The 27,762-nt window shown below is 40.4% G+C and overlaps 1 protein-coding gene across 5 annotated transcripts in view; it reads right to left on the bottom strand.

Annotated features, from left to right (window-relative positions):
* plekhm3 (pleckstrin homology domain containing, family M, member 3) overlaps positions 1-27,762 on the bottom strand; it is a 49,169-nt gene that overhangs the window by 10,657 nt on the left and 10,750 nt on the right. For 4 of the 5 annotated variants that reach the window (XM_031732952.2, XM_039600286.1, XM_039600284.1 and 1 more), the window contains exons 3-6: positions 26,227-27,333; positions 13,693-13,838; positions 13,019-13,212; positions 7,414-7,477 (exon numbers count right to left, since the gene is read on the bottom strand). In XM_031732952.2, the coding sequence (XP_031588812.1) occupies positions 7,414-7,477; positions 13,019-13,212; positions 13,693-13,838; positions 26,227-27,333 (1,511 nt within the window). Of the gene's footprint in view, positions 1-7,413; positions 7,478-12,730; positions 12,849-13,018; positions 13,213-13,692; positions 13,839-26,226; positions 27,334-27,762 lie in introns of those variants that run through there. The other variant, XM_039600287.1, reaches the window with a different exon arrangement.

Below are 27,762 nucleotides of genomic sequence, written 5' to 3'. Positions count from 1 at the left end.
ACTGCTACACTTTTCATTAAGTTGAATGGATTTAAAAACCTGTAGGGTATCTTTACAAACATAAAGAAAATACAAAATGATTAGTCTTTGGATGAAATCGAGCCTGATACCTTGGACCAATATTTAACTAACAACAGGATTCATTCTAGTAATGTCACCATCTTAGAAAAAGTCGAGAGGTAACCTCCAGGCCTGAAAAATGCCACCAAAAACTTTACTGGCCACTTCAAGTTATGACCAGTTGAAGATAACTTCAAAACTTTAGAGCAGAAATAAACATCTTTACAGCCTTACTCAAACAATTTAAATCCATATCCACCATCGTGATAACTCTGGAGGGGGTGAATTTTTATACAAATAAACCATTTCTATAGTATTAAGACTTATGTATGCCTTTTTCTCTTGTTTAATGTTTGACTTTATTAAAGAACAATATATGATTACCAAGATCTAAAGAGTCTGAAGCTCCAGCAACACTTCTGGTATGAAAAACAGTTTTACTTGACCAACATGGTACTTAAAAAAAAAGACAAAACAAAACAAAAAACCCACCAAAAATCATGTTGATCAAATAATAAACTGTTCTTTGTGGAGCTTCAGCCTATTTAAACCCTTGTTCATCTCCGAGCACACTAGAAGAAGCTGAAGTAGTTTCCACCAGCTGATAATCACCCAGCTCTACCATCCAAATATGTTCACATCTGGTTTTAAAAAACACAGAAATGCTAATTGTGAGGCTTGAAAATTGTAGCTTACAAAACCTGTGGGTGAGTTCACTGTGGCTTTGTCCATCGTTTAAATACAGTCCATGGGAAACAGAACAAAATGTGGGTTATATGCAGGTGCTCCGCTTTTTGAAGCCATTTTAGAAAAACAAGTACGAGACTGGTGATATAATTTCTTGTGAACAGGAGACCAAACGGGGAGAACTTTAGATGTGGGAAAAGGGAATGAAAGAATTTAAGCTAAGCACCACGAGAGGAGTCAAAGAATATTACAACAAAGTTAACAAAAATGTAAACATTAGGAAAATGAATAACTAATTTAACTACACTTTACATTATGACGATATCGACATGATTTTTAAAAAATGTAAAGAGTACCAAAACGGTGGAACCAAAACAGTGACTAAGTTAATGTTAGGGAGAACGTAACAACAGTCAACCCCCCCCCCAAAAACAATGTTTCCAGACGGACAGACAGACGGGCGGACAGGTACCGAGAGTGGCACACGGATTTGTGTGTCCCTCTCCCCCCACACCAAACCTAAGTAGGCCTGCTCAGTCTGGTCCAGCCCAGTCCACATGACAAATGGCTCTCCTGATGGAGGCTGACAAGCTCAGTAATTAAGGCCCACTATAATTGCACTGGGCAGAATCAAACGACTGGCAGCACAGCTCTGGTGGCTGGCTGGTTCTCTTGGGGGATGATGGGAAAGGAGGAAGGCATAGAAAGATGGAGAAAGATGGATGGATGGAGAGTGACAGAAATAAATATGCAAGAAGGAGAATATAAAGGCAACGTAAAGAAAACGAGGAAATCCATTTCTATTTCTTGCGCATAGTTTCTACATTTAAAACGATTACCGTTTCAAATGAATTACAGCAAACTGGTTTCTCAATGATTTTATCACATTAGGTCCCTGCTGTCACCGCCATCCCATAAATATACAGCGACACTTCTATTAGTTATACTGAAAGCCCTGAGACCAGCAAGGTCACTGTGGGGTAATCATTTAGACTAGAACTTCCAACTTGGGCAGAACAACAATGAAGCCAAATATTGATGACCGTCCAGAGTGTGTGGGTGAACCAGTAGAGCTGTCTTTAATGGTCGCTTAGGGACTGACCAACTTCTGTCTCAATATACAAAAAATATACTGCACAGCAATCACAAAACAAACTGGGAAATTATTGGGATTATTAAAAAGAATATAAAATACAGAACATTCAGTTATCTTTAAAACAAAATTCTCTAGCCTCCCTTTTCACCTCTTTACAAACGAAACTAGTTCCTGAGTTTAGTTTCAATAAATAAACCTGGAACCATTTAGTTAAAAGTGCTGTCTAGAAATTGGAATTTGAGTATAATTCATACTTAAGGTAAGTGACATTAATAGCCTGAACTGCCAACTAGAACAATGAGACTGAATGGCAGCTCACAAGCTGCTCGTCCATCCCCCAGTAAGCCAGTCACTATGAACGTCTACACCAGTGAATGTGCAACACCCCCCAAACATAGAAAGAAAGGTCCTCATGATTATACTTAACAAAAAAACATGAAGCACTATCAGAATTCATTTCAGCATACAGAGCAGTGCTGTAGAAGTATTCGCCTATTTAACCCTCATTCCCTCCAAAAAACCCTCCCAGAAAACACACACACACACTTTTCACCTCCTCTCCCTTCATCCATCCTCCTAAACTCCTCCCCCTCCAGTTGAACCTCTTTCTCTGCTCCATGCAGAGTCTTTGTGCTCCAAAACCTCCTAATCCCCTAAAACTGCTGTTAAACAGCCGTTCGCCTGCCCTCCTCTCTCACTCGCGCTCTCCCACAAACACACACACACACACACATGTGCACACACACACACACGGACACACACGTGCACACACACACACACACGCACACACACACTACCGCAGCTCCATTGAGACACTAGAAAGCCAGCTGGGATTACATGGCTGGAAAGACCAGGGTGAGATCTGTTTGGATAACACCCTCTCTCCTCTCTCTGTGTCACACACACAGAAAACCTGACGTATGTTGGATGTCAGTGTATGGATGGTGGAGTCTGTCTTCTCAGGAGATTCCCCAAAAATCCCCGGACTTCCAAGTAATCTTCTGGCTGAGCAGATGTAAGAAACGTGTTTCTCTGATGCTTTTATTTCTTTTTAGTTTAAAAATCCAACCTTAATGGCACAATAGAATACTTTACTCTTTAGTGACATCATTCCATTTATTTTCTACTAAGGCACACAGCGATAGTAGAAATAAGATGATTTAGCCTCTTAAAGGATTAAAAATTAACCAAACGACTTGATTTGCTCGTAGGAAACACACCTTGGCTTGCTGCAGGGACAAAGCCTCGAGCCCTTGACGTCATGAGAAGCACTAGACTGATCTTGCTGCCTTTGACATGTTAGCTTTGAAGACAAAAACAAGATCTGTGACCCCTCACAATCATCTGCTGTCTTGAAAGCAACTTTGGTGCATCAAGGCGACAATAAGTTTGAATGAGTCCGCAATCAGTTTGTGACTGAATGGCTCAAGTTGCCGAGTACACTCAATCTGTTTGTGACTCATATGAATTACTTAGATAAAGAATCCAGCTACAAATTCATAGAACTGAAACAGAAATTCAGAAATTCCTCCAGCAATAGTCAAACCGCAAAATGGCGCAGGTGCTTCACAACTTTGCTTTTAAATAGGAATATGACCAGAATACAAACAGTTACAACCAAGCGAGATTAGACCTCACTGTTCCAAAGAGACCTCGTGAGTGCAGACTCACACAGATTGCCAACATGTTGCACTCAATCTGTCTGCGTTTATAAACTAGATGACAATTACTCACAAATCTAAATCTAAGTGTGACTGCAGTCAGCCAAGCTGGATCATGACTGTGTGTGACAGGTTGCCTCCTAACTGTGAACTGCCCTGAAATCTGGGCAACCAGTCGGTTGAGCAGGCAGCACCCTCAGCTACTTGCAGTCGGTCTGTCCCCCCCGTGATTGCATTGATAGTTGTGATCATGTGGCAGCTACCAATTCTTCTAGTTGCAAGGAGGTTGCTGTCCTATTTTTACTCTGGTGTGGCTCTAGAGTGCCACTCACACCGAGACAGACATCCCCTTACTTGACATTACTGACAATAACCATGGACTATAAGAAAAAATAAACACAAAGACTTCCTCAATCTTGATGTGCAGGCCAGCATTAGCTAGCAGGTTATATTCCTGCTACACAACACACAGATGTTAACTAAGTAACAAACATCATGGCAATCAATCAAAACCACTTTAAACCAACAGTTTTACATACTGCATCTTCAAACGTATGCACACCATAAGTGATGACTGTTAAAGGGAAATCGCAACAGAGACAAGAATATAGACCAGTGGTGGGCAACTCCAGGCCTCGAGGGCCGGTGTCCTGCAGGTTTTAAATATCATCCTGGGTCAACACACCTGAATCAAATGATTAGTTCATCACCAGCCTCTGGAGAACTACGAGACATGTTGAAGAGGTCATTTAGCCATTTCAATCAGCTGAGTTGGATCAAGGACACATCTAAAACCTATAGGACACTGGCCCACGAGGCCTGGAGTTGCCTACCTCTGGGATAGACTACGATATAAAGACATAACACTTAATATTTTGACACAGATCCATTAAATTTAATGGATACTTTAAAAAAATTCAAAATGAAAATCAACTTTAACCAGATGCGCTGAAACAGAATACTTAAAAAAAACTACATTTGTAGAAATTGTAATGGATCACAGTTTCTAAATTACCTCTAAATTTTTTTATTAGGAATGTTTGGGACAAATAAAGCCAGATTTATCATTATGACAAGGGATTACCACGAGTCTCACTGCAGGTATCTATGAAATGGGTTTTAATTACCTACATTTTATCAACCTGCACCATGCCATTGCCAATCAAAAACCTCCACAGACATCATAAATCATCACATATAGCCTCAGAAACTGTATAGCGACCACTATTAGCATTGTGCAATCTCTTAACAAAAATAGCTCTTATTATGTGGATTGCTTGAATATTTGAGGTTAAAGCTCCCCTTACAATTAAAGGCATGAGGTGAAATCTTTCGGAGAACATAGAGCATTTACTTAAGAGGCCTCTGTGTGCCTGGACAAGTGTGAGTGGAGAGGCATGCCTGGCATACAGGGAATGCCAGGGTGTCACTGTGGGAAGCCTGCTGTCTGCGTACACACAAGCATTTTTCTTTCCTAGAAACCATCCTTAAAGCGAGCAGAGGGACGGGTCAGAGCGTCCTTAGACAAACACATATGGGTTCTACAAAACCAATGGGTCTCTAATAGGGGATATGGGTGGAGGCTATTTGTTGGGAGGTTAAAAAAAAAAGACTGGTGCGTTCCAGGCTTTAGCCAGGGGAGTTGAGCCTTCACTGACCTCTGGGGTGGAACAAAAAAAGCCACGTTGATTAAGAGTGTCATTTTATTCAGGAGGCGAATCAAAAGAAACAAGCTTGTTAATATGGAAAACCAATTAAGAGGCAGAGTGCTCGAGAATCTGTGGGAGGAAGGGTGAGAGAGGGGAGAGGGAGCAGTGCACTCTCTACCAAAGACACACATTGTTGAAATTAGTTCAAAATCCCCAGTTTAGAGTTTATGATAGAAAATCAGAGTTTAAGCAGGAAAAAGACACACAGACACACACACACACACACACAACACATGTGCTGAGCGTGTGTGAGGCCAAGGCGATGTTTAGAAGAATGGAGGGATGTCACGCTTTGTTTTTCTGCCTGTTGATTCTGAATGTGACCAATTAGTGAAGCAGAGAGACACAGAGTGTGGGAGTGGAGGAGGAGGTGGTGGAGATGGAGGTGGAGGCAGAGGGGGGGGGCTCCAATCTCTTTCACCGTGAGAGTCTGTGGCCAAGCTCTGAGTAAGAGCAGGATGAAAGAAAAAAATGGGGCAGGGTACAACATAATGAACATAATGACAAACAAAAGAACTTTTCAGTCATTTCTGGTCGCTTTCCTCTGACCCCCCCTAACTCAGTCCGGCGACTCGGTGCTAAAAAAGGCCAGCAATAAAGAAAAAAAAAAGAATCTATGCTTTAAAATCTCCTCATTGATAATTTCAAAAAGAGATGAGGACTTTTAAACTCATTCACAGATATAAGCGTATGCAATTTAATGAGAAAATCTGGTGATTCACTAAAATGCCAAAGTCTCTGTGTTACTGCAGAGTAATAACGCAGAGTCATGAGGATAAGATGCCAGACCATTGTTTTCTCAATCTGGACCCTTAAAGTCTCCAAATGAGGCTGCTGGAGGGTATCGCCCTTTCTTATCACTGTTATGACACGGACACTCGCCAAAGAAACAAAGGAAAGGTTGTGTTTAAACCAATGTGTTTGTCACGTCCAGTCCCTGTTTGCTGCTCTCAGCTGCAGTTCATCCACTCTTGCTGAGGTCTATTTTCAGTAGTGGATTAATACATATTTGCTGCTCTAATAAATAGCTCCTGCGTTGGGAATGTAGGACTGGCTAAAATATAACGAAGAGTGTATGACTTTGGTAATGAATGAAACCCATCTCAGAGCAGAGTCGTATGAGTGGTGAACATGTGCAGACTTGATCGCTAAATGAGCTCATTTTCACAGCCTAGCTTCTGGCTGCTATGACATTAAAATTTCAGCAATGTTTTTTAACCTTTTCCTACATTGGATAAAAATTGAACTAATCTTTTCTGTGGGGAAATGCGATGAAAAGCACACTCAATTAATTTTACATATTAATGCCAGCAAATATAGGCAAAGGAGCACCAGCGAAATATGTATTTATTAACACCTAAAACTGTTAAATAAACTTCTAGCTCTTTGCAAATGTTTGTGTGCTCTTGATAATAAAGAACATACCGTCCAATGACTAATGAAACAATGAATGTTCATCATATTAAGATTGACACAGACTGAAAATGTCATTTTTAGCATCTGTTTCTCTAACAGACACTGACAAACCAAACGCTGCTTTACTTGTTTAATAAGTTTATTCAAGCCTACAATCTATGCTTTATTCTACATTAAACCTTCAATTTGTATTCAAACACCAAAACACATCATTTAAAGATGTGGCAACCAGCCCAGTATGTTTCCTCTACTCAATTTTAAATCTATTACAAATGTTGTGGTTTAGTCAAATATACCAGTATTGAACACAATCCAGAGTTTTAGCAAAATATTACAGGGTGCTGAAATGAATTTGTAGCTTCCAGCTTCAAGAACACATTCTGAGTTTATCATACGTCTGCAGCAGCAGAATCTATCGGCGAGCAAGAGAGCTGCGTGCATTTCCACAGATGGCACATGAGTGGTAGCTTTTTATTATTATTATTAGAGATACTTGACACAGAAACAGGACTGATCCAACTCTAAGAGCAATGCTGTCACACAGAGTCACAGTTTAAAAGATACGATGGGCTTACCAAAGTGTGTATGGGTGCATTCCCACAAATACATACAGAAGGTGACTTTCAAATGATTAAAGTATCAAAGCAAGTTTAAAAAAAGGGATTATTTGTCACTTGATTTGGTCTACAATCTTACGAATACGGAAAACATCTGAATGTATGAATGAAATCACCCAGACCCTTAATGCTCGATGGTATATGCATCCTGTTCTGTGTGCATGTACCTGCTGCAGGTCAGCCAGGGAGTACAGGTGGATGTGCTGTAGGAGGTATTCCCGGGGGAAAATCCTGTTGAAAGAACAACAACAACAAAAAATTATTTGTCTGTCACTTTCTATACAAACAGTTTATCAGGTTTAAACAGTCAGTGATGCTGATACTCCAACTCTTCTCTTTTGACCACGAAAAAAAAGAGAAAATCTGGATTTAAAAAATGGTTTATTTGTGATGAATCTCACAGAAATCATCCCACAGCAAGGTAGAGCCTATTGTTGTTTACACCGTGCATGAGTGATTTATGATACTTACATGCTACAATATACAAAACTGAGACAGGGTACCGGCGATTATACTGCTGACCCTTCAAAATATATATTAGTCCTGTAGCATTTTGATAAATTCTAAGATGCATAAATAAAATATATTAAGCAAACAGTTCAAGTACTTTTCTTACTCATCTCTTGTAAACACAGTATGCTTTGCACTGGAGACACTTCGAATCCTGCAGCATCATAAAAAAGCCACTGCTAGCATTACTGCACACAAACTGAATTCAAGTTAAATCTTAAACTGGCTTCTAATAAAACCATACGAGGGAGTTTTACTGCAATACACTCAGTCATCTAAGTGTATAAATAAGAACAGAATGATCAAGATCTGTGGGCCCATTATGAGCACATTTAATGTTTAACCACCAGCCATTCAGTCCAGTGATTGCTAAACAAAGTAATAATATTAATCTGGAGGCAAAAGCTTTCTCATTTCCTTCAGTAGTGTTTGACGAAACAGACGCAGAGGTGTGGTGAGGTGTGTGTGCGTTTGGTCCAACAATTTCTTTTGGTTTGTTTTAGTTTAAAGTTGCTGGATGAGGAAATGTGAAATCTTTATGGGTTAAGATTAGAATAAGGTTGTGTTTGGTGAGAACATAAGACAAATGTCTTATGTTCTCACCAATGCTGCAATGTTCAAGGTTAATGTGAGGGGCTACAGAGTGATTATGCCAACAAATGCCCTCACAAAGCTGGAAAAACACATGAGTGCGCTTTGAGGCCTCCTCTCAGACCTCTAAGAAAGATGGCACCACCTTAAATCCTGTCTAAAGCTGTACTGAGTGTCATTAAAACACAAGGTTGTGTGCATGGGTGAAGTAGACGCCTCATGGTGATAGGTACCACTGATAAACTGCTCTGTTTGGAACGTTACCAATGGTTACCACATCAGCATTCATAAAAACTCACACACACACACACACTCTGATTGTGTCGTCCATGCGCGGATGAACACACCCTCACAGTGTGTGCCAATCTTGATAAAAAGACTTGAGAACTAATATGTTTTAGATTAGCAAGAGCACACACAAATTCATGTATACATATGTACACACATGCCAACAACTGACAGTATTTGTGCAAGACCTGATAGGATTTAATTCTATATTTTATTTCGATATCCTCTGGGCTATTTCCACTCCGACTGACACACCTTTTATTAAATTCTGTTATCCCTCAGTGATTATTATTGTGTACTGAAGGTGGGTCTGACCTGAGTAGGTCTGTGTACAGATGTAGGAAGAAGTTGTGCAAACGAGTATGTTCCTATGTGTAAGTAGTGGACAAACCAACAAATTACAACATGGAGCAAACAAAGCAGCATCTCGAGGCAAAAACAAGCTTATCTTTTAAACCTCTGGATGTCTTTTTATGTTGACCAAGTGTCAGTGAAGTGCTGATACAACTTACGTGAAGCTTTACATTTTTAGTGCAATTTCCATCACACAGCCTCCTGAATTACTAACGCAAGAACAGCAACCTGCACGTAACTCCCTGACATCCCCACTGAAGTCAGGAAGGACATCAATGTTGTATGTACAGACGGGAATTAAAGCACTTCTAAGACAAGCGTACTGTCGATATGTTGATACGATAATGCCAGGCATTAGGATACAGAGATTCTATGTTACTTGATACAATGAAGGAAAATTATCCGTGTAACCAAAGATAAGCATAAGCTTAAACTCACTTTTTACCCCTGTGAGTTTCTTCTTCTTCACCACAACTTATTTAACTTTACATCACTCTTCACTGATAAGTGTCAGCACAAGGAATCATGAAATAGTGACTGGAGCATCAAATCTGTTAAAAATCTATACGTCTTCTGCCATTTTAAGTTTATTTTAATGATTAACATATTTTAAGAGCAAGCAATACCATTAATTGTCCTAATCATGTACAGACATTGGAAAAAGAACACACACAGTCCTGTCCACGTGCAGTCCTGTGGAAAAACTAAGCACACCCTTACTGCTTGCATAGGAATCAAAAGACTACGTAGCAGCCAAGTGGTGCTAATCAAATGCATTTCATTAACTGATCGTCAGAAAGTGTGATGATCTCTATAAAAGTGGTTTTGGCAGTTTGCCGGTCTGGAGCATTCAAGTGTGTGTTCAATCCCACAATCTTCTCAGGAGTGGACGTCCTAACAAATTCACCCCAAGGTCAGATCATGCAATGCTCAGAGAAAATACAAAAACAAGCTACATCTCAGTATTAATAAAATTAATTCTATTCAGTTTTATTAATATACTGTGCCGAATCATAACAGCAGTCTCAAGTCACTTTGTATTAGTAAACCACAGATCGTATAACAACAAAAACCCAACAATCAGATTCCCCCCATGGGCAAGTACATGGCGACAGTGGTAAGGAAAAAAACCCTTTTAATAGGAAGAAACTTCTGGCAGAACAAGCCTTAGGGAAGGGCAGACATGACCAACAATTAAAAAAAAGACTAAAAAGACTGTTTGGAAGGGTTGCCAGAAGAGAGCTGCTCTCTAAAAAGAAGATGCCAGCAAAGCTTTGGATCGCAAACTTACATCTGACGAGATGAAACCAAAGTGGAGATGTTTGCTCATAATGCACAGTGCCACATTTAGTGAAAACCAAACACAGCATATGAGCACAAACAACTCATAGCAACTGTCAAGTACTGTGGTGAAGGGGTGATGATTTGGGCTTGTTTTGAAGCCACAGGACCTGGGCACCTTGCAGTCACGGAGTCCACCATGATTGCCTCTGTATACCAACGTAATCTAGAGTCAAATGTGAGGCCATCTGTCTGACAGTTAAAGCTTGGCCAAACTGGGACAATAATCCAAAGCACAGATACGAATCTTCAACAGAATCTCAGAAATAATAATAAGAGGATTGTGCATGAACAAATGGCCCAACACCTCAATATACTCAAGGCAACGCTATAAAGAGGAAAATTCTTCCACAATATGAAAGACTGATAAAGTCATACAGAAAACAATCACTTTACTACAAGTTACAACAAACTGCTCCTATGGAGCATATTTAATATTTAAATACTGTCCTTTTATGAAGTTCATGCTGACCAGCAATAAAAAACATTTTTTAAAAAGCCAGAGAAAGCATTTTGACAAACTAATGTAGCGGTCCCCAACCCCCGGGCCGTGGACTGGTACCGGTCCGTGAATCGTTTGGTACCGGGCCACGAGAGTTGAGGCTGGGCTGTGAAATTTATGGTTTTCAGGGTTTTTAATCAGTTTTTATTGTTATTTTGTTATCGTTTTTATCGTTAACTCAGTTTCCCTGGGTTTTTTCCCATGTGTTATGAATAAATCTTAAAGGTTGGGGACTGCTGAACTACTGGACACAATATTAGCCGAAAGGGCTAGTTCATAATAAGCTTCTAACACCTGATTGTAGTAGTTGTCACGTCACTTGATCAAAGTGAGTATTTGAGTATAAACATGCTTTGTTAGTTTGCGGTGTGGGAGTTTAATTGTTAATTGTTGCTTTATCTATATTCCCCATGTGGATTGCTTGAAATAAACCACTTAACTGAAAAGAAAATGACCTGCTTACTGAATTAAGTGGGCCAAAGATTCCCGTGCAAACCTCTCATAGTGTCCGAGAACCACTGCACAGGGCCACAAACACAGCTTTGACGGCCCCGTGTGGTCCCTCGTGTGATTGTGTGTTTCCGTAGCCGTCTAGCTGCATGTAACAGGCATATCTCTTCAGATCCCCTGAAGTAAACTAATGACTACGGAAAGGTTTTAGCGCCATGGCCCTCATCAATCCTGCAGTGTTTGGAAGTGACGGGGCACTGGCCGGCACAAGCTAATGGGACAGAAGTAAACACAGAACGCTACGATGCTGCTCGGCTTGACTACTACGGCATGACTGAAATGCTTTTTTTTAAAAAGTTGAATTTGTGATCCTGATTTCCTATTTTAAAATGTTAGAAACAGATTTATATGAATGTTAGGCTTACATTGCATTATGGTGACTATAGCATCCGTCAAATCTAGTTTCTGCTGTAAATAATCAGCTAGGAAACTATAAGAAAACGCAGACTTGGGTTGATCACTATTTAAATTGCTCTATTAAAATATAAGTGATATTACAATTTCTTCTTGATTTTAAATGCAAAACTATTTATAGCTCACTTAATCAATGATCAGAATGCATATTTCAGCATTTTTCTGCCCACTAACCAACTGATGAATCATGCATTTCATCTCTACACGTAAATATTTTTATAGACTTTCATCTTACTTGTTGCCAACATTAAAATATGACAAATCTATGTGCTGCTTCTCCATTAGGAATGCTCTGTTAGTGAACCAGACCGGGGCAAGGAGCATCCATCACTGCACAGACAAGGCTTTCAGTGTGTGATCCCACTCACATAAACAGTCATCCCCCTGACCATCACACACATCGACATATACACACACAGACACATGTCTTTAATGTATAAACAGTCTATACACACACAAAGGAATGCATGCAGATAAAAGTTATGGTAATATATACATATGGACTCAGACACACACATATGAGCACGCGCACCTCACGCAAGGAGAAAATAAGAGTCAGTCATAAAGCATTATTAAGGTTGCTGATGTGGAACAATTATTTTTAAATAATCTCTGCACATTCATCTGAGCAGAGCTTCCTTAAAGGATCAGTTTAGCAAAATGTATTGCTCTGCTTTGTACCAACAACATCTACTCCTTGAAAAATCTGGCTGTTGTAGCTTTTTTTTCGTGTTTTATCTCATTTTTTCCTCCTTCCTTTACATTTAGCCATATAACTTGATAAGCTTCTCTGTTAGTTCAAACAACTTAGCTCTTTCCCCCATAAACATGACATTTGACCATCTCCCCAGTTCTCATAATGATGAGTTTTGACAGCTCAGGATATATTACATTAGAGTAGTTTCCAGGCTTTTCCGGGGAGAGACCACCCTCACTAACTTCTGATTCACAGCCAGTCATTTTTTTTCTATAAGCTGGCCTTAAAAATGACAGAAAGCACTCAGTTCAGAAAAAGGCTTCAAGGCTTTCTCTAAGTTGGCTTTCAAGGGGAGAAGAGTTGAGGCTGGGTCGGGGTATCGGCTTATACAGTACCTGCATTTAAGAGACATTGCATGAATGTAAACTTCTTGCAAACTTGTTCAGGTCAATGGGCATGAAACATTTCAATGTGTAAAATATTTGTGTACCTCCTCATTACTGCTCACATACAGTAAATAACTGCGGGGGTATAGAAATGCATCTCAGTCCCACAGTGTTCATACCTTCGTCTGAGGTCCTCAGCAACGGTTGCTCGGCAGCTGAACAGGTAGGCCCGCAGTGACTGGAGCTGCTGACGGAGACGCAGGACTGTGCTCAGAGGCTCACAGTGTTCGTACAGACAGGGATTAAGCTGCTGGATGTCCAGCAGTGGTTCTTCATACACAAACTCCAGGAACTCCTTGGCCTGTTTGGACACCTGGAAAAGTTTACATTAAAATGACTGCATCAAAGATCACTGACATATGAGGGATAATCCTGAAAAGCTCAGACTTTAATGCTTGACAAGATAGAACAAGATAAAACCTGGGTGGCTAATTTTATTTACCTCCCGCCCAAAGCTACAGTAGCCATTTTCTGCTTTTTCTATTCATTGCTAGTAATGTGGGGGGCTGGAGCCAGTAAAAGCAGTATGGTTGGCTAGTTGAAAAAGAATCCCATATTGAACACAAATCTAAGACCACGCTTTCTGGCAGTAGCTTAATATTTAGCGCACGGATGTGATAGGATCAATTTTCTCCAGTACTTACTGGAAACCTGCAGCTCTTTAACAGTACTCTTACAGTATACTATTGGCTACAACATGACAAGGCTTTTTAAGCCCCAAAGACCCCCCTCTAATGGTTCTGCATTAAAAATGTGTTTTTTCTTTCATATTTCTGTGTGTATGCTTTCATACCTTGTGCTTGCTGGTGTCCCAGTTGTGCAGCAAGCGTGCTGGGATGAGGAAAGAGTTGTCCTGATGGCAGCTTTGGCAGTAGTACCAGCCACTATAGTAACAAACCTTCGCCTTTCCTCTGGACAGACCAATGGGACGCTGACAACCTGAGGAGGAAGTCATTGGTGAGTACGTGTGTGCCTTCAAAATTGGTACTTTAGTGTGTCTGAATGCTATCAGGACAACTCAAAGTGGCACAATTTGCTTTTCAGTCCCAAAACATTTTAATCCAAAAGTGGGTTTTTATTGTCTCTGACTCACATATCATCAAATTGCAGCTTCACTAAAGAAATCCATATCTGTAGCTGTATTTATTATCATGGGCTAATTAGTATTGCACACACTAGGTGTTAAAAGTGCACTGAAGCAGACAAAGACGAGCCCTGAGAGAGAGCACAAAGGCTGTAATGCAAATTGGTCGGTGTTAATATGTATCGGTTTATTGCCCCACACTAAATACCATGCTAATCCAGCCAAGTAAACCTGTAGATAATAAACAAGATAGCCTCTATTTGACAAGATACTCTGACCTCGATAAGGTAATCCATTGGATCAGGAAACGCAGATAATCAAACTTAAATTATCACCTTGCAGGTTTTATACCTCTGACAACCAGGCAGGCTTACATCCATGCCTGTTCACTCACAGTATATGTAGTGAATACCTTGAAAGCAATTAATGGGTGAGGACCAAAGATCAGTGTCATTAGGTTTAACCCAATGTGAAATATGGTCATAATCTCTTATCCATCCCTGAATTATGGTTACATAATGGTCAAATGTTTTGCTTGCAAAATAATAAATAATATGATGTCACAGTGAAGTGGACAGACACAGTTCATGAACTTGTCTTTCCTTTTTTATGTTTTTTATTCTAACATTTTGATGTTAGGTTGTGTTATCTTGACAAACCAAAGTCACTCTGAAGACAACAGCTGCCTGCGAGTGATCGCAGACCTGGCCCTCAGCTTCAAACCAATCATTCAAAAGGCATCCAGATCAGAAGCTGATTGCACACCGTCATTATAACTTGGGTCGTGCTGTGGTCTACAACCACCGTTTTCCTTAGTGTGACTGCAGCATAACAAAGTGGGTGCGTGTGTGTAGCTGTGTGTGTGGACAGACATGGTAGGGTGGGGTTAGCAAAACTGAAATAGTTGTTCATGCAAAGTTCATGCAGTGCCTGTGTTTGGAGGTACGCAAATAAACAAGCTCTTGTGCCAGGCTTTCACTCTTTCACTCATTACACAACCGTTTGTCACATTTTGAATAAACACTGCGAGCAGCTTCCAGAGAGACTGCCTGAAAAAAGTGTGCAATCCCCATATTTCATATTTCTGTATAGTTTTCATATTTATATCCTGTACATAGCTTGTACACCCACTACAGCCTGTACATACTTATAGTTATAGCATATTCATAACATACCTTCATACCGTGTACATTGTAACATACCCAAAATAGACCCATATTTTGTACCCTCATACTTATAACAGACCAATCTCTGTAATATATCTATATACCTATATTATTGCTAATATATATTTTGTAATATATCTATATCATGGCTAAAGCACTTCTGGATGGATGCAAACTGCATTTAGTTGCCTTGTACTTGTGACTTGTGCGATGACAATAAAGTTGAATTCTATTCTATTCTATTCTATTCTATATTTAGACCACAGTGGGTATAATGGGAGCTTTTTATCATTCTTTCCAGTGACTTTTCAAAACAAGTATAAAGCCACTGATGGTGTTCACAAATATGTGTGGAATGATGATGAAAACTGCTTCTCTGTATGTTTGTGTGTGCTCAGCTTTGTAAAAACTTCATCCACGCTAGTTTGGTCCAAGCACCCTGTGCCTGTTATTGCCTTTAATAGAAGAATTTCATCTGGAAACATTTAATACATTTGGTAGTTTAAACGTTGTAGTGAAATATCTTTTAGAGTATCCACTGTATGTAGTGGTATGCACTACAGCAATTATATCCTTCTTGTTTTTGGCTGAGGGAGCCTGTGCTGATCTCCACTGCAACACAGAAACTCCTGAAACCACACATGCACTCTTCAGAAAGATGATCCTGATAGTTCCCATTTAGTGCATCTTCTATCCAAAATCTTCATGTCTCACTGATTTGAGGTAATCCCTAGATAACAGATTCCTGGTTCTCCCAGTAGCCACAACACAGCAGACTCCATTTACAAAGAGCTCTACAGACCTAAAAGACCAACAGATTCTCTGCTCTATTCAGCCCGATAGCTTCCACACTGCTTTGTCTTCCAGGCTCTTTAAAGTTCATTCTTCACCCAAACACCCGGCCCTGCTCTCTGATCACGCGCACCCAAACAGTTGAGCGCTGAAGCAGTTCAACAGGTGTCTCTTATCGCGCCATCTTAGCGGACACAGAGCCTGGAGGAAAACAGCAAATGAGGAGAGGCACAGAAGAAAAGATCCTGACGATTGTTATCTAGGAAAACACAGGCTTAGGAAGCTACGGAAAAAAGAAAAGGAACAACAGTGGAAGAGGGACATGTGTCAGCGTGTTTGTCAGCGCTGCTTTAACACAAGAAGCGCAGGCTGAATGAGAGGAAAAAAGACATAATAAGTAAAAAGCTATCGAGAGATGAGAGGAAAGAAGGGACTGCATGAAAGAGAAGAAGAGTAAGATCAAACAAGCGCAGATGATGGCAGACAATAAAGACAACTATCACAGACAATAATCTGAAAAAAGGCAGACAATGGTCCAATCAGCATTCAGAGCTGAGTTCCTTCTTTATCTAACCAAAATAAAAAACATATTAATTTGGGAGCTTCACTCACAAAAAGAATGGAAAACCAGGCCCAGCTAGTACTCCACTAGAAGCTTTGATTCTGAGATCAAAATAATCTTTTATTTAAAATATATTTTACTATTCAGCTCATTTATTGCTTAAGCTTTCTTCTCCCCACCTTTAAGCCGGCTTTCGTCTGATTGGCTGTTATTTAAAGAGCAAGTCAGAGAAGAGGATATCCACTCTCTCTGACATCACACAGAGCCAAAAATAAAAAAACAAAACTGTCTGAAACCCAGTGTTTAGAGCAAGTCTGAGGCCTGGGTTACTGCTCAGTGGGATTAATTACACATATGCTGACCTCTGTATTTAAAATTCTTGCCATATGTAATATGCAAGTATATATATGACAGATAAGAAGAATAATGGGCCCTGACGGTAGGTGGAAAGTTCTGACATTTTCAAATTCTTATTTTTTTTATGCTTTCTTGGTGGAGAAATGTGATGAACTGCTGATCTTTGTTTCTGTGAATCAAAGAGATTTGTAATGGATAAAAGGGAATCTTGGCCAGTGGAGTCCCTGGATGTCAATCCTTTTGCCTTTAATTAAAAATGTGAGTAAACCTTACAAAGTGATTTTCCATCTGTCACATGTATGACCTCAACGTGAGTCAAAGCACCGTCAGATGTGATTTGCCTGTCTTACTTCCTGTGCGCTGTGTCCCTAATTTATACATTATAAATTCTTAAAAATGGATGCTGATAAAGTTTAAACAATGTGCATTTGTTTTTCTTTAATCAAAACCACTGTGCAAGGATACAATCCTCGACAAAAGACAACAATAAAGTCTTATCTCACCGAAGGGCCAACAATTGAATACATATGTGTAACTCACTTCTAGTTAGGCTTATTACAGCAATGAGCTCATGCTGCTGTTTTGGTCAATGCTCTTTCCAAAAAACCACAATCCGCTGGTTGGCAGCCAGCAGGCTGAGGGGATGGTTAACAATCAGAGAAACACTATGTCACTTCGAGGAAACGGCTGACCACCAGATCAGCTTTCTGGCCAACTGTGGTCTCAAATTTGGTGTGCTGCTGTTGGGACCAGAGGAACAAAGACAGATATGTATGTAGCCTGAAAACATTTGCAAACCGAATAACAACCTTTAACCTAACCTCAAATTCTATATCATGAGTAAAAGAAGAGAACACACCCACGCTGACTGGTCACACGGTGGCGACCTCTGCAGAAGGGGGCACTCTGTAGTGTCCTTTCCTCAATAAAACAAACAGCAAAGGCAAGGTGGACTACAGAAGATGACAAATATCAAATAACACCATATGTATAAATCTGATGCTGATCTGTGCCTCTTCCAAACCTCGATGCTGCAGCAAGACAACTGCAAAACATACACACTGCGGGAATTCTTACCAAAGAGCAGAGAGATCAAAGTAAGGACAGGTGGCACTTCTTTGTATGCTTTACATCACATTACTCACTCAAACTAAGGTTGGACTTTGAAGAAGTCGTGTTTTTAAGAATATTTACTGTCATAAAAAGTAAATCAAGTCTAAGCAATTCTTATCCCAGCCAATACAAAGTGGACACTTAGTGAATGTAAAGTATAGACACTGTGGGTTTAGAAGTATATATCATGTAAATAAACTGTAATAACACACTAGTGACTATACATACATATGTAAGGACTTTATACAAGTAATTATATAAATTACAATTTCAATACATAGGAAATAGCAGTACTATTTCATCCTTGACAGTCAACTCATTCTCTCATGAGGCGCTTTTGTCAGCAGTTTCAGCGGGCAGATTGGAGCATGATTGTGGTCAATATCTTTAACAAGGATGCATATTTTCATCAGTGTGAAGCATCTAAATCCAGGCCGAACCAATACCACCCAGCGGCACAACTGCAGCTTCTGCAGTTTCTTTTTATAGCTGCTGTTTGTGTGTGTTTGAAGTGTTTGTACATTACAAAGCTGCAAAATCTTGCAGTTGCTCATTAGATGAAAATCTCAGCTAATTTCCACTCAAACTACAAAGTACATTTGTACTTTTTGGTTATTATGAAGAAGAAAGAAGGGTGATCCCAAACAAACTGTCCACCTAGGAGGGTTATGTGGAAGAGTTTCATGTAGACCAGAGCGATAAGAGTTTGAAAGACTTTACAACCATCCAACCGGTGTAGGTAAGTGTGTTTCTATTTCACTTAGAAATAGAAATTTATTAAAATACAAACTGCTGCTGAAATTTTTGTTAGCTGCAGCGAGCGCATGTGTTAAAAACCTGCAACTTTTGTTGCCTGTAGGACACAAGAAAAAGTTCAACCCCACCACACCCAAACTATTTTATCCATCCTTAATGGAAAAAAGCATTTAGTGAAATAAAGGTAAGCATGACTCCATCTGCAAACTTGTTTGTTTACTTTCTCTACATTAATCATCCAGCTTAGTTTTACTTTATATTTTTCCTCTGGCAGTGGCTCTATGCCCACCAGGCGGGTCCAGCTCACAGTTTGAGAACCAGGTGGTGTAGCTAGCAGGTGGCAGATGAAAAGACAGTAATTATGCTTATTCTAACTGAAGTATTAAAAAACAAAATCTCTGGTGGAATAACTGATTACTTAGTAAAAAAATACAATTCATATTGATTTGAGGTTTTAATTAGCCTCTCTAGCATGAGGATTTGCATCTTTCCTCTCTTGTTTTATTACAAATTTAATCCATTTATAGGTGCTGTTGAACAGAATAGGCAATTGCGAGACAACAGTCTGGGCTCATAGCAGGGGTGTAGCCAATTAGTGGCCCCCTCCGACCCACCCCGCACAACCTATACTCACAGAAATAGAGTTACATCCACTAACTAAGTTCAACAAATACTGTTGTTTTAGACGCATTTCTATGTGGCTGTAGATGCATTTAACATCACAACCACCCATTTATACTGAATTTATCTTATAGGTCTATTAAAAATAAACAAAAAAATGACTTTGGCAAATATTCAATATTTTATTACTTGAAGGTACAAGAAAAAATTACAATCATGTGAAAAAAGAAAGTTTTCACAGGACTCTATGCAGTCCCGTGAAAAAAAAGGCTGTTGCTGATGATTTACATTTACTCACCCACTTAATTCCTATGGAAGTTGAAAGTGTGCACACCTCTAATAAAAGCAGAACTTTTAGTAGTTTGCTGATTTGGCATTCAGGCATACAGGTGTGTATTAACCCACAATTTTCCCAATAGTAGAAGCAAATTCACCCCAAGTTCAGACCATGCAATGCACAGAAAAACTGAAAAAAACCCCCAACAGATACATCTCAGACTCTACAGGCCTCGGTTAGTATGTTAAAGTTCATGACAGCATAATAAGACCGAAAGACCAAACAAGTATGGCTTGTTTGGAAGAGTTGCCAGGAGGAAGCCTCTTCTCTCTAAAAAAAGAGCATGGCAGCACCGCTTAGGCTTGCAAAGTTACATCTGAACAAACCACTTCTGGAACAATGCCCTTTGGAAAGATGAGACCAAAGTGGAGAAGTTTGACCATAATGCACAGCACAATATTTGGTAAAAAACCAAACAAAGCATAGCATCACAAAAACCTCATTGGACAGATGTGAGGTCATCTGCCTGACAGCTACAGCCTGGCCCAAACTGGGCCATGAAAGAGGCCAATGATCCCATACACATTAGCAAATCTACAACAGAATAGCTGGAAAAAAAAAAAGGTGCTGAAATGACCCAGCCAGACTTAAACCCAAATGAAATACTATGGTAGATCCTGAAGAGAGCTGTGAATAAGCTAAACCCTGCAAACTGCAATGAACTAAAGCAACGCTGTAACAAAGTGCAATTCGAAGTTCTTCAGAAAGAGCATCATTTTTCACAAGACTGCACAGAATCCTATGAAAACTTCACATGACTGTATTACAGATGTTCGTGGTTCCTGACACTGAGAAGGGAAATAAATGCATCCAGAAACAATATGATGTTAGCTTACACTAGCATCTTGTCAGGTAAGCTAGCAAAGGGAAAATAGTGACTGGGAAAAACATCAACCTTTATATGATTGCTGCTACTACTACTAATATTATTAAGCATATTATGCTAGACGTTACATTTCTCAGCTGTTTAGCCCATTTCTTTTTCATTATAGCAGAAATACTGTAATCCTCTCAAAGGCTACTTTTAAAAAAATGTCCAGAGTAACTATTAATAGTTTCAGCTGCTAACTACTTCCTTCATTATCAGCAGAGCAACAACCGCGTTTTATTCGCGTCTCTGATCTTTTATGCGTCTTTTTGGGATGCAGAGAAAGAGAGACAGAGGGAAAGATGAATGGGAATTCAAACATAGCTCAAAGGTCTACCGATTGTACTGCGGCTCTCTGTAGTGAGAGAGGGTCACTTTGACCTGCTCGCAGTGAGAGAGAGAGAGAGAGAGGAAGAGACACAGAGGTACGGAGAGAGAGAGTGAGAGAGAGAGTGATGACATCAGGGAAAAAAGGGGGCTCATGCTTTCATCTGCCCGCCAGTGGTTCAAACAACCACACCTCTGACAGGACACCCGTGTGTGTGTGTGTGTGTGTGTGTGTGTGTGTGTGTGTGTGTGTGTGTGTGTGTGTGTGTGTGTGTGTGTGTGTGTGTGTGTTATGTACATGTGTGAATTAAAACTCAAAAGACGAGAGAAGCCTGAGCTTTGATGTGTCCCATTCACACCAACCAAACACTCCAATGAAAATGTGGACAAATGGAGAGTACTATGAGTAAGATGGCGTGTGTGTGTGTGTGTGTGTGCGCGTGTATGCGAGAGAGAGAGAGGGAGAGAGCGCAAGAGAGAGAAACTGTTTGTCTTTTGATGTGAACCCACCTCCTACTTCCTCACTTCTCTCATATCTACTGATTCCCACTTCACCCAAAGCCCCCCTGTCCCACAGATTCACATGGTCTGTGGGGGCCTGAGAATGTGCTCCAGCGCAAAAACAGGGGTCATCTAACCTGAGAGCACACTCTGCACAATGTGTGTGTGCGTCTGCACGCTCATGCGTGTGCGGCGAGGGGTTATGGGGTGACGGAGAGTCACAGCCTTCAAACGAACACTAACCATTTCCTTCAAAAGGAATCTAAAATGCAGCAGTTCCCATATGTAATTAGCTGAATATATTTTACATTTTAAACAACGATTCACTCGATATGTATGTAAGGAAGCAGCCTGCATATGCAATGAGAAGACTTGAAACAAGTTCAAAGGGAAAACGGTGAAAGCTGAGGTAGCATACCGAACATGAGGTACTTATTACCGTCTTGTAGTCGCATGCTAAACGATTCTCCAAATCTACTTTCAGCTAAAAATGTAAAGGTCAATGTCTTTTGAAAAGATGGAGGTTTGATGCACATTTGCACAGCAGATGCCTGGATTTATTAATAAATTCATTTTCTATTTGCATCTAAAGTGCAAATGCATGCATCCAATTGTTGTCTGCTTTTGATCCATATATACACAAGTATCATCTGAAGATACTATGAGCAAGTGCTTAGCCACAGTGAAAGGGAAGAACTTGCTAACAGGATGTTTGACAGAAGATGGATGGACGAATGAATGGACAAATACTGTTTTCAGTTAAAGAGTGACGCTGCCAGGAACAAGCTTGATAATGAGGACCCACACTACATACCTGCAACTTGAAACCATCAGCTGATGAACTGTGTTCTTCGTTATTGTCTTAGCTCTTTCCTTGTTTTCCCTTGACAACGTCATATCTAATAAAACAAGTTAAATTTAAAATTTAAACAAAAGAGGCCCAGAGTATAGGATCTTTGGTGACTTCTGATCATGTGCCAGGGGAACAACTTCGCTGGATGTTTGCTTGAGCAGTAAGCAGCTTTCTTCTCAAAGCTATACCAGTATTTGGAGTTTGATGGTGATGGAGAGTGTTGGAAATCATGTCTATCCAGCTCATGCCAACCTTTGTTGATTTGTAGTGAGGGTACACGGGCACCAAAGCCATGGCAGCAAATCCCCCGGCCAGTATAACAGTTATATAAACAGATATGTAGAGGTATGGAAGTGAAGTAAAGTATGAGTCTGAGATTTCTACTCAACAACAGGTCACCTTCATAAGTGCACAACAAATATGTGATGTAATATGCAATGTAAAGTAGAAAAGGGAAACTAACTTGTCAGGAAGCCTTCAGCCAATGATTGTTTTTTAGATAATTGTTGCTTGTGATTGTTTTCCTTTAAGTGCTCTAAAAAAGTAGTTCAGATCTTATTTGGCAAAGGAAACTTTCTCTGTGAAACTCTGTATCCTCTGCTGCTTGTCTTCAATGTGGCGTCCCACAGGGTTCAGTTTCAGGCCCCCTTCATTTCTCCCTATACCTGCTACCCCTTGGATCTATCTGCAGGAAACATGGGATTTCTTTCCATTGTTATGCCGATAAGTCCCAGATTTATTTCCCTCTTAAAAAGATAAATGGTTTACCAGCAGACTCCCTGTTCAGATGTCTTGGTGAAATAAAGGTCTGGGTGGCTTTGAACGTTTTACATTTTAATGAGCAAAAAACAGAAGTGAGGATTTTTGGTGACACTTCTGAGACGCTACTATGGATCTTGGTTCTTTGGCGCAGTATGTTAAGTTGAACATTACTAATCTGGGAGTTAAAATCGATGCGGATCTTAAACTTGAAAGCCAGGTCAGAGCTGTTGTAAGATCTAGCTTTTTTCATTTGAGGCAGTTAGCCCAAATAAAGTCTATTTTATCAAGGCTGCTTTTTGAGATGGTAATCCATGCCTTTGTTACATCTAGGCTGGATTACTGTAACGCACTTTATTGTGGCGTTAGTAATGTGTTCATTAGGCATCTGCAGGTTGTGCCAAATGCTGCAGTGCGTCTTTTAACTGGCACAAAAAAGTCTGAGCACATTATCCCCATTTTTTTTCACTCCACTTGGCTACCTGTACATTTTAGGATCCTTTTAAAGTTATTTTATTTGTTTTTAAATCTCTTAATGACTCAATTTTTTCCTAATTCTCTATTTTTAACATGTTTGATTTTATTTTCTGTTTATGGTATTTGTATATATACAGCACTTTGTGAACCCTGGTTTATTTTAAAGTGCCTTATAAATAAAGGTGGTATGGTATGAACAGAGAAAATGACAAACTGAAACCTGTATAACATCCGAAAACCTACTTCGATAATTGACTGTATAAGGAAGAAGAAGAAGAAAAAAAAATAAGTGAAGACTGAAAAAAGTTATGTCCATAGAAATCAGGATTCCCACTTTTCCCACTTTAATGGTGCGGAGGGGAAATTTTAAGACCAATTTCCACAAAAGAAAATCTTGAAAATGAAAGCAAAAAACCTGTGAGAAGACATAAGACCTCTATAACAAGACCTTGAATTCAATGGTTGTAAAAGACTTCAGGGCTTCTAACACTGTAGGAGACCGAGAAGGGATACAGTCAAATAAATGAGGGGGTGACAGCAGGAGAAAAGGGGGACAAAAAGAGGGAAAGGCTACGAGTGTGAAAGAACTGGTGAGCGGAAAAATAAAGAAAGGGAGGACAGGAGGGAAGTGAATAGATCGAGAGAGCAGAGGTGTGCTCTGTATAGAAAAATGGACGTATCCAGCTGTCCCGTCCTACCCAGAAACCCTTCAAACAAACAACTACGATCAGGGCTGACCACTGTAGCATCCCCAGGCTGCTTTTATTCCCTCTCATTCATTCATTCATTCATCCATTTTTCCTCTCCTCCGGTGCTTTAAGCCTACCAATTATCATCAGTTGCCCCCAGACGGCCTCTGTCCTTGTTCCTGTTTCAGCTGGCTTTTCAAACAGCTCTGCATTAATAAGCCAGTTGTTACAAATAAAAAGGGAGGTGAGCGGTGATTATTCAAAGCCCTGCTAAGAGACAGAGAGAAAGAGAGAGAGAGAGCGAGAGCCCATGTTTTACACCTAGGGTGAGTAAATGCAATTTATATGAATTGGTATGAAGAGTGACAAAAACTAACAATAAAGGAGAAGAAGGCTGCGATAGACCTGGAAATGAAAAAGCATTCCTGCTAAATACTGAAAAACATCCGGTGATCCTGACAGAAGAGTTAGAATCATCACTAAAGGCATCATCTACAGTATGTTCAACTAAAGAAAATCAATTACTATGAACACCAGCTGGGGAAAAAATACGAATGAATGATGAACATATAGCTATATGAAGTTCACAGCAGATAGCTACATAGCTACAAGCAAACAGTTCATCCGAGCCGGACATCTGCAGTTCACAGCCTACATGATGAACATGCAGTTTTAAGCCACTTAAAAAGAAAATCGCATTTTGTAGTTTTGAAACCATCAGCTAATACCAGCTGGCATAATAAGGTGCATTTATAGGCATCCATACAGATACCTAAAAGATTGTTGTAGATGTACATTAGCACTGTGTTAAAATATTAATACAAAACAATCAAAAACAAGACCAAAAAGTTTTTCTAGCCATCCTAATGGATCTTTCTCATATGAATGTCCTGCAAATAACGTAAGATCAAGCCCTTTTCTACCTGACCCACTGTTCATATTTTAGGATATAAGTAATAAATGCGCCATTTAAAATTATTTACGTCACTGTATTATATCATTTTATTCTCTAATGAGCATATATTGGGTCAGTGGGCATCATATGCATTTCTAACTTCAAGAGCCCCAGCTGACCGTGTACCCTTCTTGCCTCTTCTGTTTACATTAAAGTCGGGTCCAGCCTAGTTTCCTGAGAACTGCAATAATCAGTCACACTTTGTTGATGATAAGACTAAACAAGCAGACCGTGAATAAGAACAAGGCTGAAAGGAGGCCAATGGGGGTGAAAGGGTGAAGGTATAATTAATTATTTCAGACAAATAAAACAAGAGGGAAAACATTTCTGTATACCTACAATAATGTCTTGGGAGCCAATTAGGGAAGTTACTTGTAATTGTAGGGATTGTTGTTGGGACTGAAGAGGAAAATGTGCAAAAAGCCTATTAAACAAGAAGAAGTGAAAAATAAAGAAAATCACAACAGTTACGAAGAACATTGTCACTAAATCAACTTATCCAACATTATGAACGTGTGTGTGTGTGTGTGTGTGTGTGTGTGTGTGTGTGTGTGCATACTTGCAAGAAAATGTTTATGAACTAAGATTCATGAGACTGGCAGACTATACATCCTATTTTAATTTAAGTTAATTGTTTTACCTCTGAGTGTGTTCTCAGTGCTGCTGTGCATTTCCAACATGGCTGAATATCAGAGCGCTAAAACTTTAAACTGGATACATTAAATTTTTATTTCCTGTATCGGAATTAGAGGTGAAATCACCAAATTAATATATACACTTTCCTGTGATGATGCAAAGCACAGTTTTTGCTTCATTCAGTGGTTTTAGGAAGATCCAGCTTAAGAGCTAGCTCATATAAAACATGTTCCCTAGCAAAGAATTTATACTTAAAACACATGCTGTAAATACAAAAATGGTGAAAATGTGGCACCTGCAGATGACTTAACACCAAAACTCTGCACATAACCTGCTCCAGACCAGGTTATGCATTTAGCCTAAGTTGCCACAGTGATTTAACAAGGTAAAATAAAGAGCCACTTTTAAGACACACAAAACTCAACAGGATGTTGAATTTTCTTCAACTTGTCTGTGTTTGTAAAAACCACTCACCTGCACACCTGAAGCTCTGAGCAGTGAGCCCCTTCTCCACAGCCAGACAGGTGAGAATACTGAGGAAACTGGTGGTGACCGACTGTCGCTTTGCTCTCTGTGCGTCCCTTTGCCTCCTGTCCCTGGATGGATTTGATCTCAATAGCACCCCTTGGAGACCAGGAGGTCCTACTCCTGGTTCTGTCCCTTCTTGTGCAGGCCTTTGTGTTCTGACTGCCTCCCGCAAGGTCTCCACCCACTCCTGGGCCTTGAGGTGACCATCAGCACGAAGTTTGAGTACCTCTGTTGGGAAAACAGCCTGAAAAAATTCCCCTCTTCCTGTCCATGGCTCTCCATTCTCTGATTCATGATCATGCTGAACAGCAATGCAAGACGCCAGCGAGTACTGGAGGACAGGTTGGGACACAGACCCACGGCCTTCTGTGGGGAAGGCCTGGAGAACAGATCTGGTGAGGACAAAGGTGAAGGCCCGCCAGTTGTTCTGATCCGTCAGCTGGTACAGTAGACCGGCTCTGAGAACGTCCTGGCACGACTGCGTGAACAAAGGCAGGGTGGTGGGTCTGCTCAGGACAACAGAATTAGGCGGAAGAGAGAGCGATGCCTCTGCTGAAGTTGGGGTGTCGCTTTCGCCATCAGGCCTGGTGTCGAGCCCAGAAGGAGAAGGCGAAGACGAAGGTGACATGGGTGCAGGAAACTTCACGACATGATGATTTTCTACTCCGCTTTTATGCTGACGATTCTCCTGCCTCATGGGTCTGGCCGCCTGCACCTTCTCCCAAATCAGCCGTCTCCACTCCATGGCTTCCCATTGGCTGGCCGCCCTCAGCTGAAGACGTGTGCTGTTGAAGAAGACAGCCTGGATCGTGCGTTGGTCTGCAGGCTGGGTGATCTGGCCGGGCTGGCTGCAGGGTGCTGGAGAGATGACGCTCTGGCAGTGTGACAGTGAGTAGGCAGTGCCCAGCTGGCGGTTGGCGCTGCTGTCCAGAGTGTACAGGCGGAGCTCGCAAGGCGTCAGCTCGACATGGCAGGGTGTCCAGCGGCCTCGGGGCCCCTCACGCTGCTCCATCTCACCCTGCTTCACCACACTGCTACTGCTGCTTTTATCAGCTGGACAGGCACAGAAGAAGAGCAGGGGAAAAAGGTGGAAATGTAACATATGAATAATATATATGTTCAGAACAAGCAGTTGTTTTAACAAGGCCCTTTCCATTGGCAATTTACAGCCATAACCATCCGAGTTTTAAATGGGGATCAAAAATATATGTTTTTAACAATCCCGTGTTCCCTCACCATCTGAGGCATGTGACTTTAAGAAGTAAACATCAACCTGTATACTTAACATCTGGCTGTCAAGAGTTCCTTTTGTGGGTGTTGGCAGCAGTATTGTTTGCATGGTTCAAGTTAATCGTTTCATGCACATAAAAAGCTAAGATTTGTCATGCCCTCCTTCAAGATCAGTAATTTAGTTTCTAATATTTTCTTTTATGTTCACTTTATGTTCCTTAGTTACTTTTTAACCACCCAATTCAACAGTGG

The sequence above is a fragment of the Oreochromis aureus genome, linkage group 16, assembly GCF_013358895.1.
Source record: "Oreochromis aureus strain Israel breed Guangdong linkage group 16, ZZ_aureus, whole genome shotgun sequence".
NCBI classification, from domain to species: Eukaryota; Metazoa; Chordata; class Actinopteri; order Cichliformes; family Cichlidae; genus Oreochromis; species Oreochromis aureus.
The sequence above is the reverse complement of the archived record's forward strand: the minus strand, read 5'-3'. Positions and strand labels throughout refer to the sequence as shown.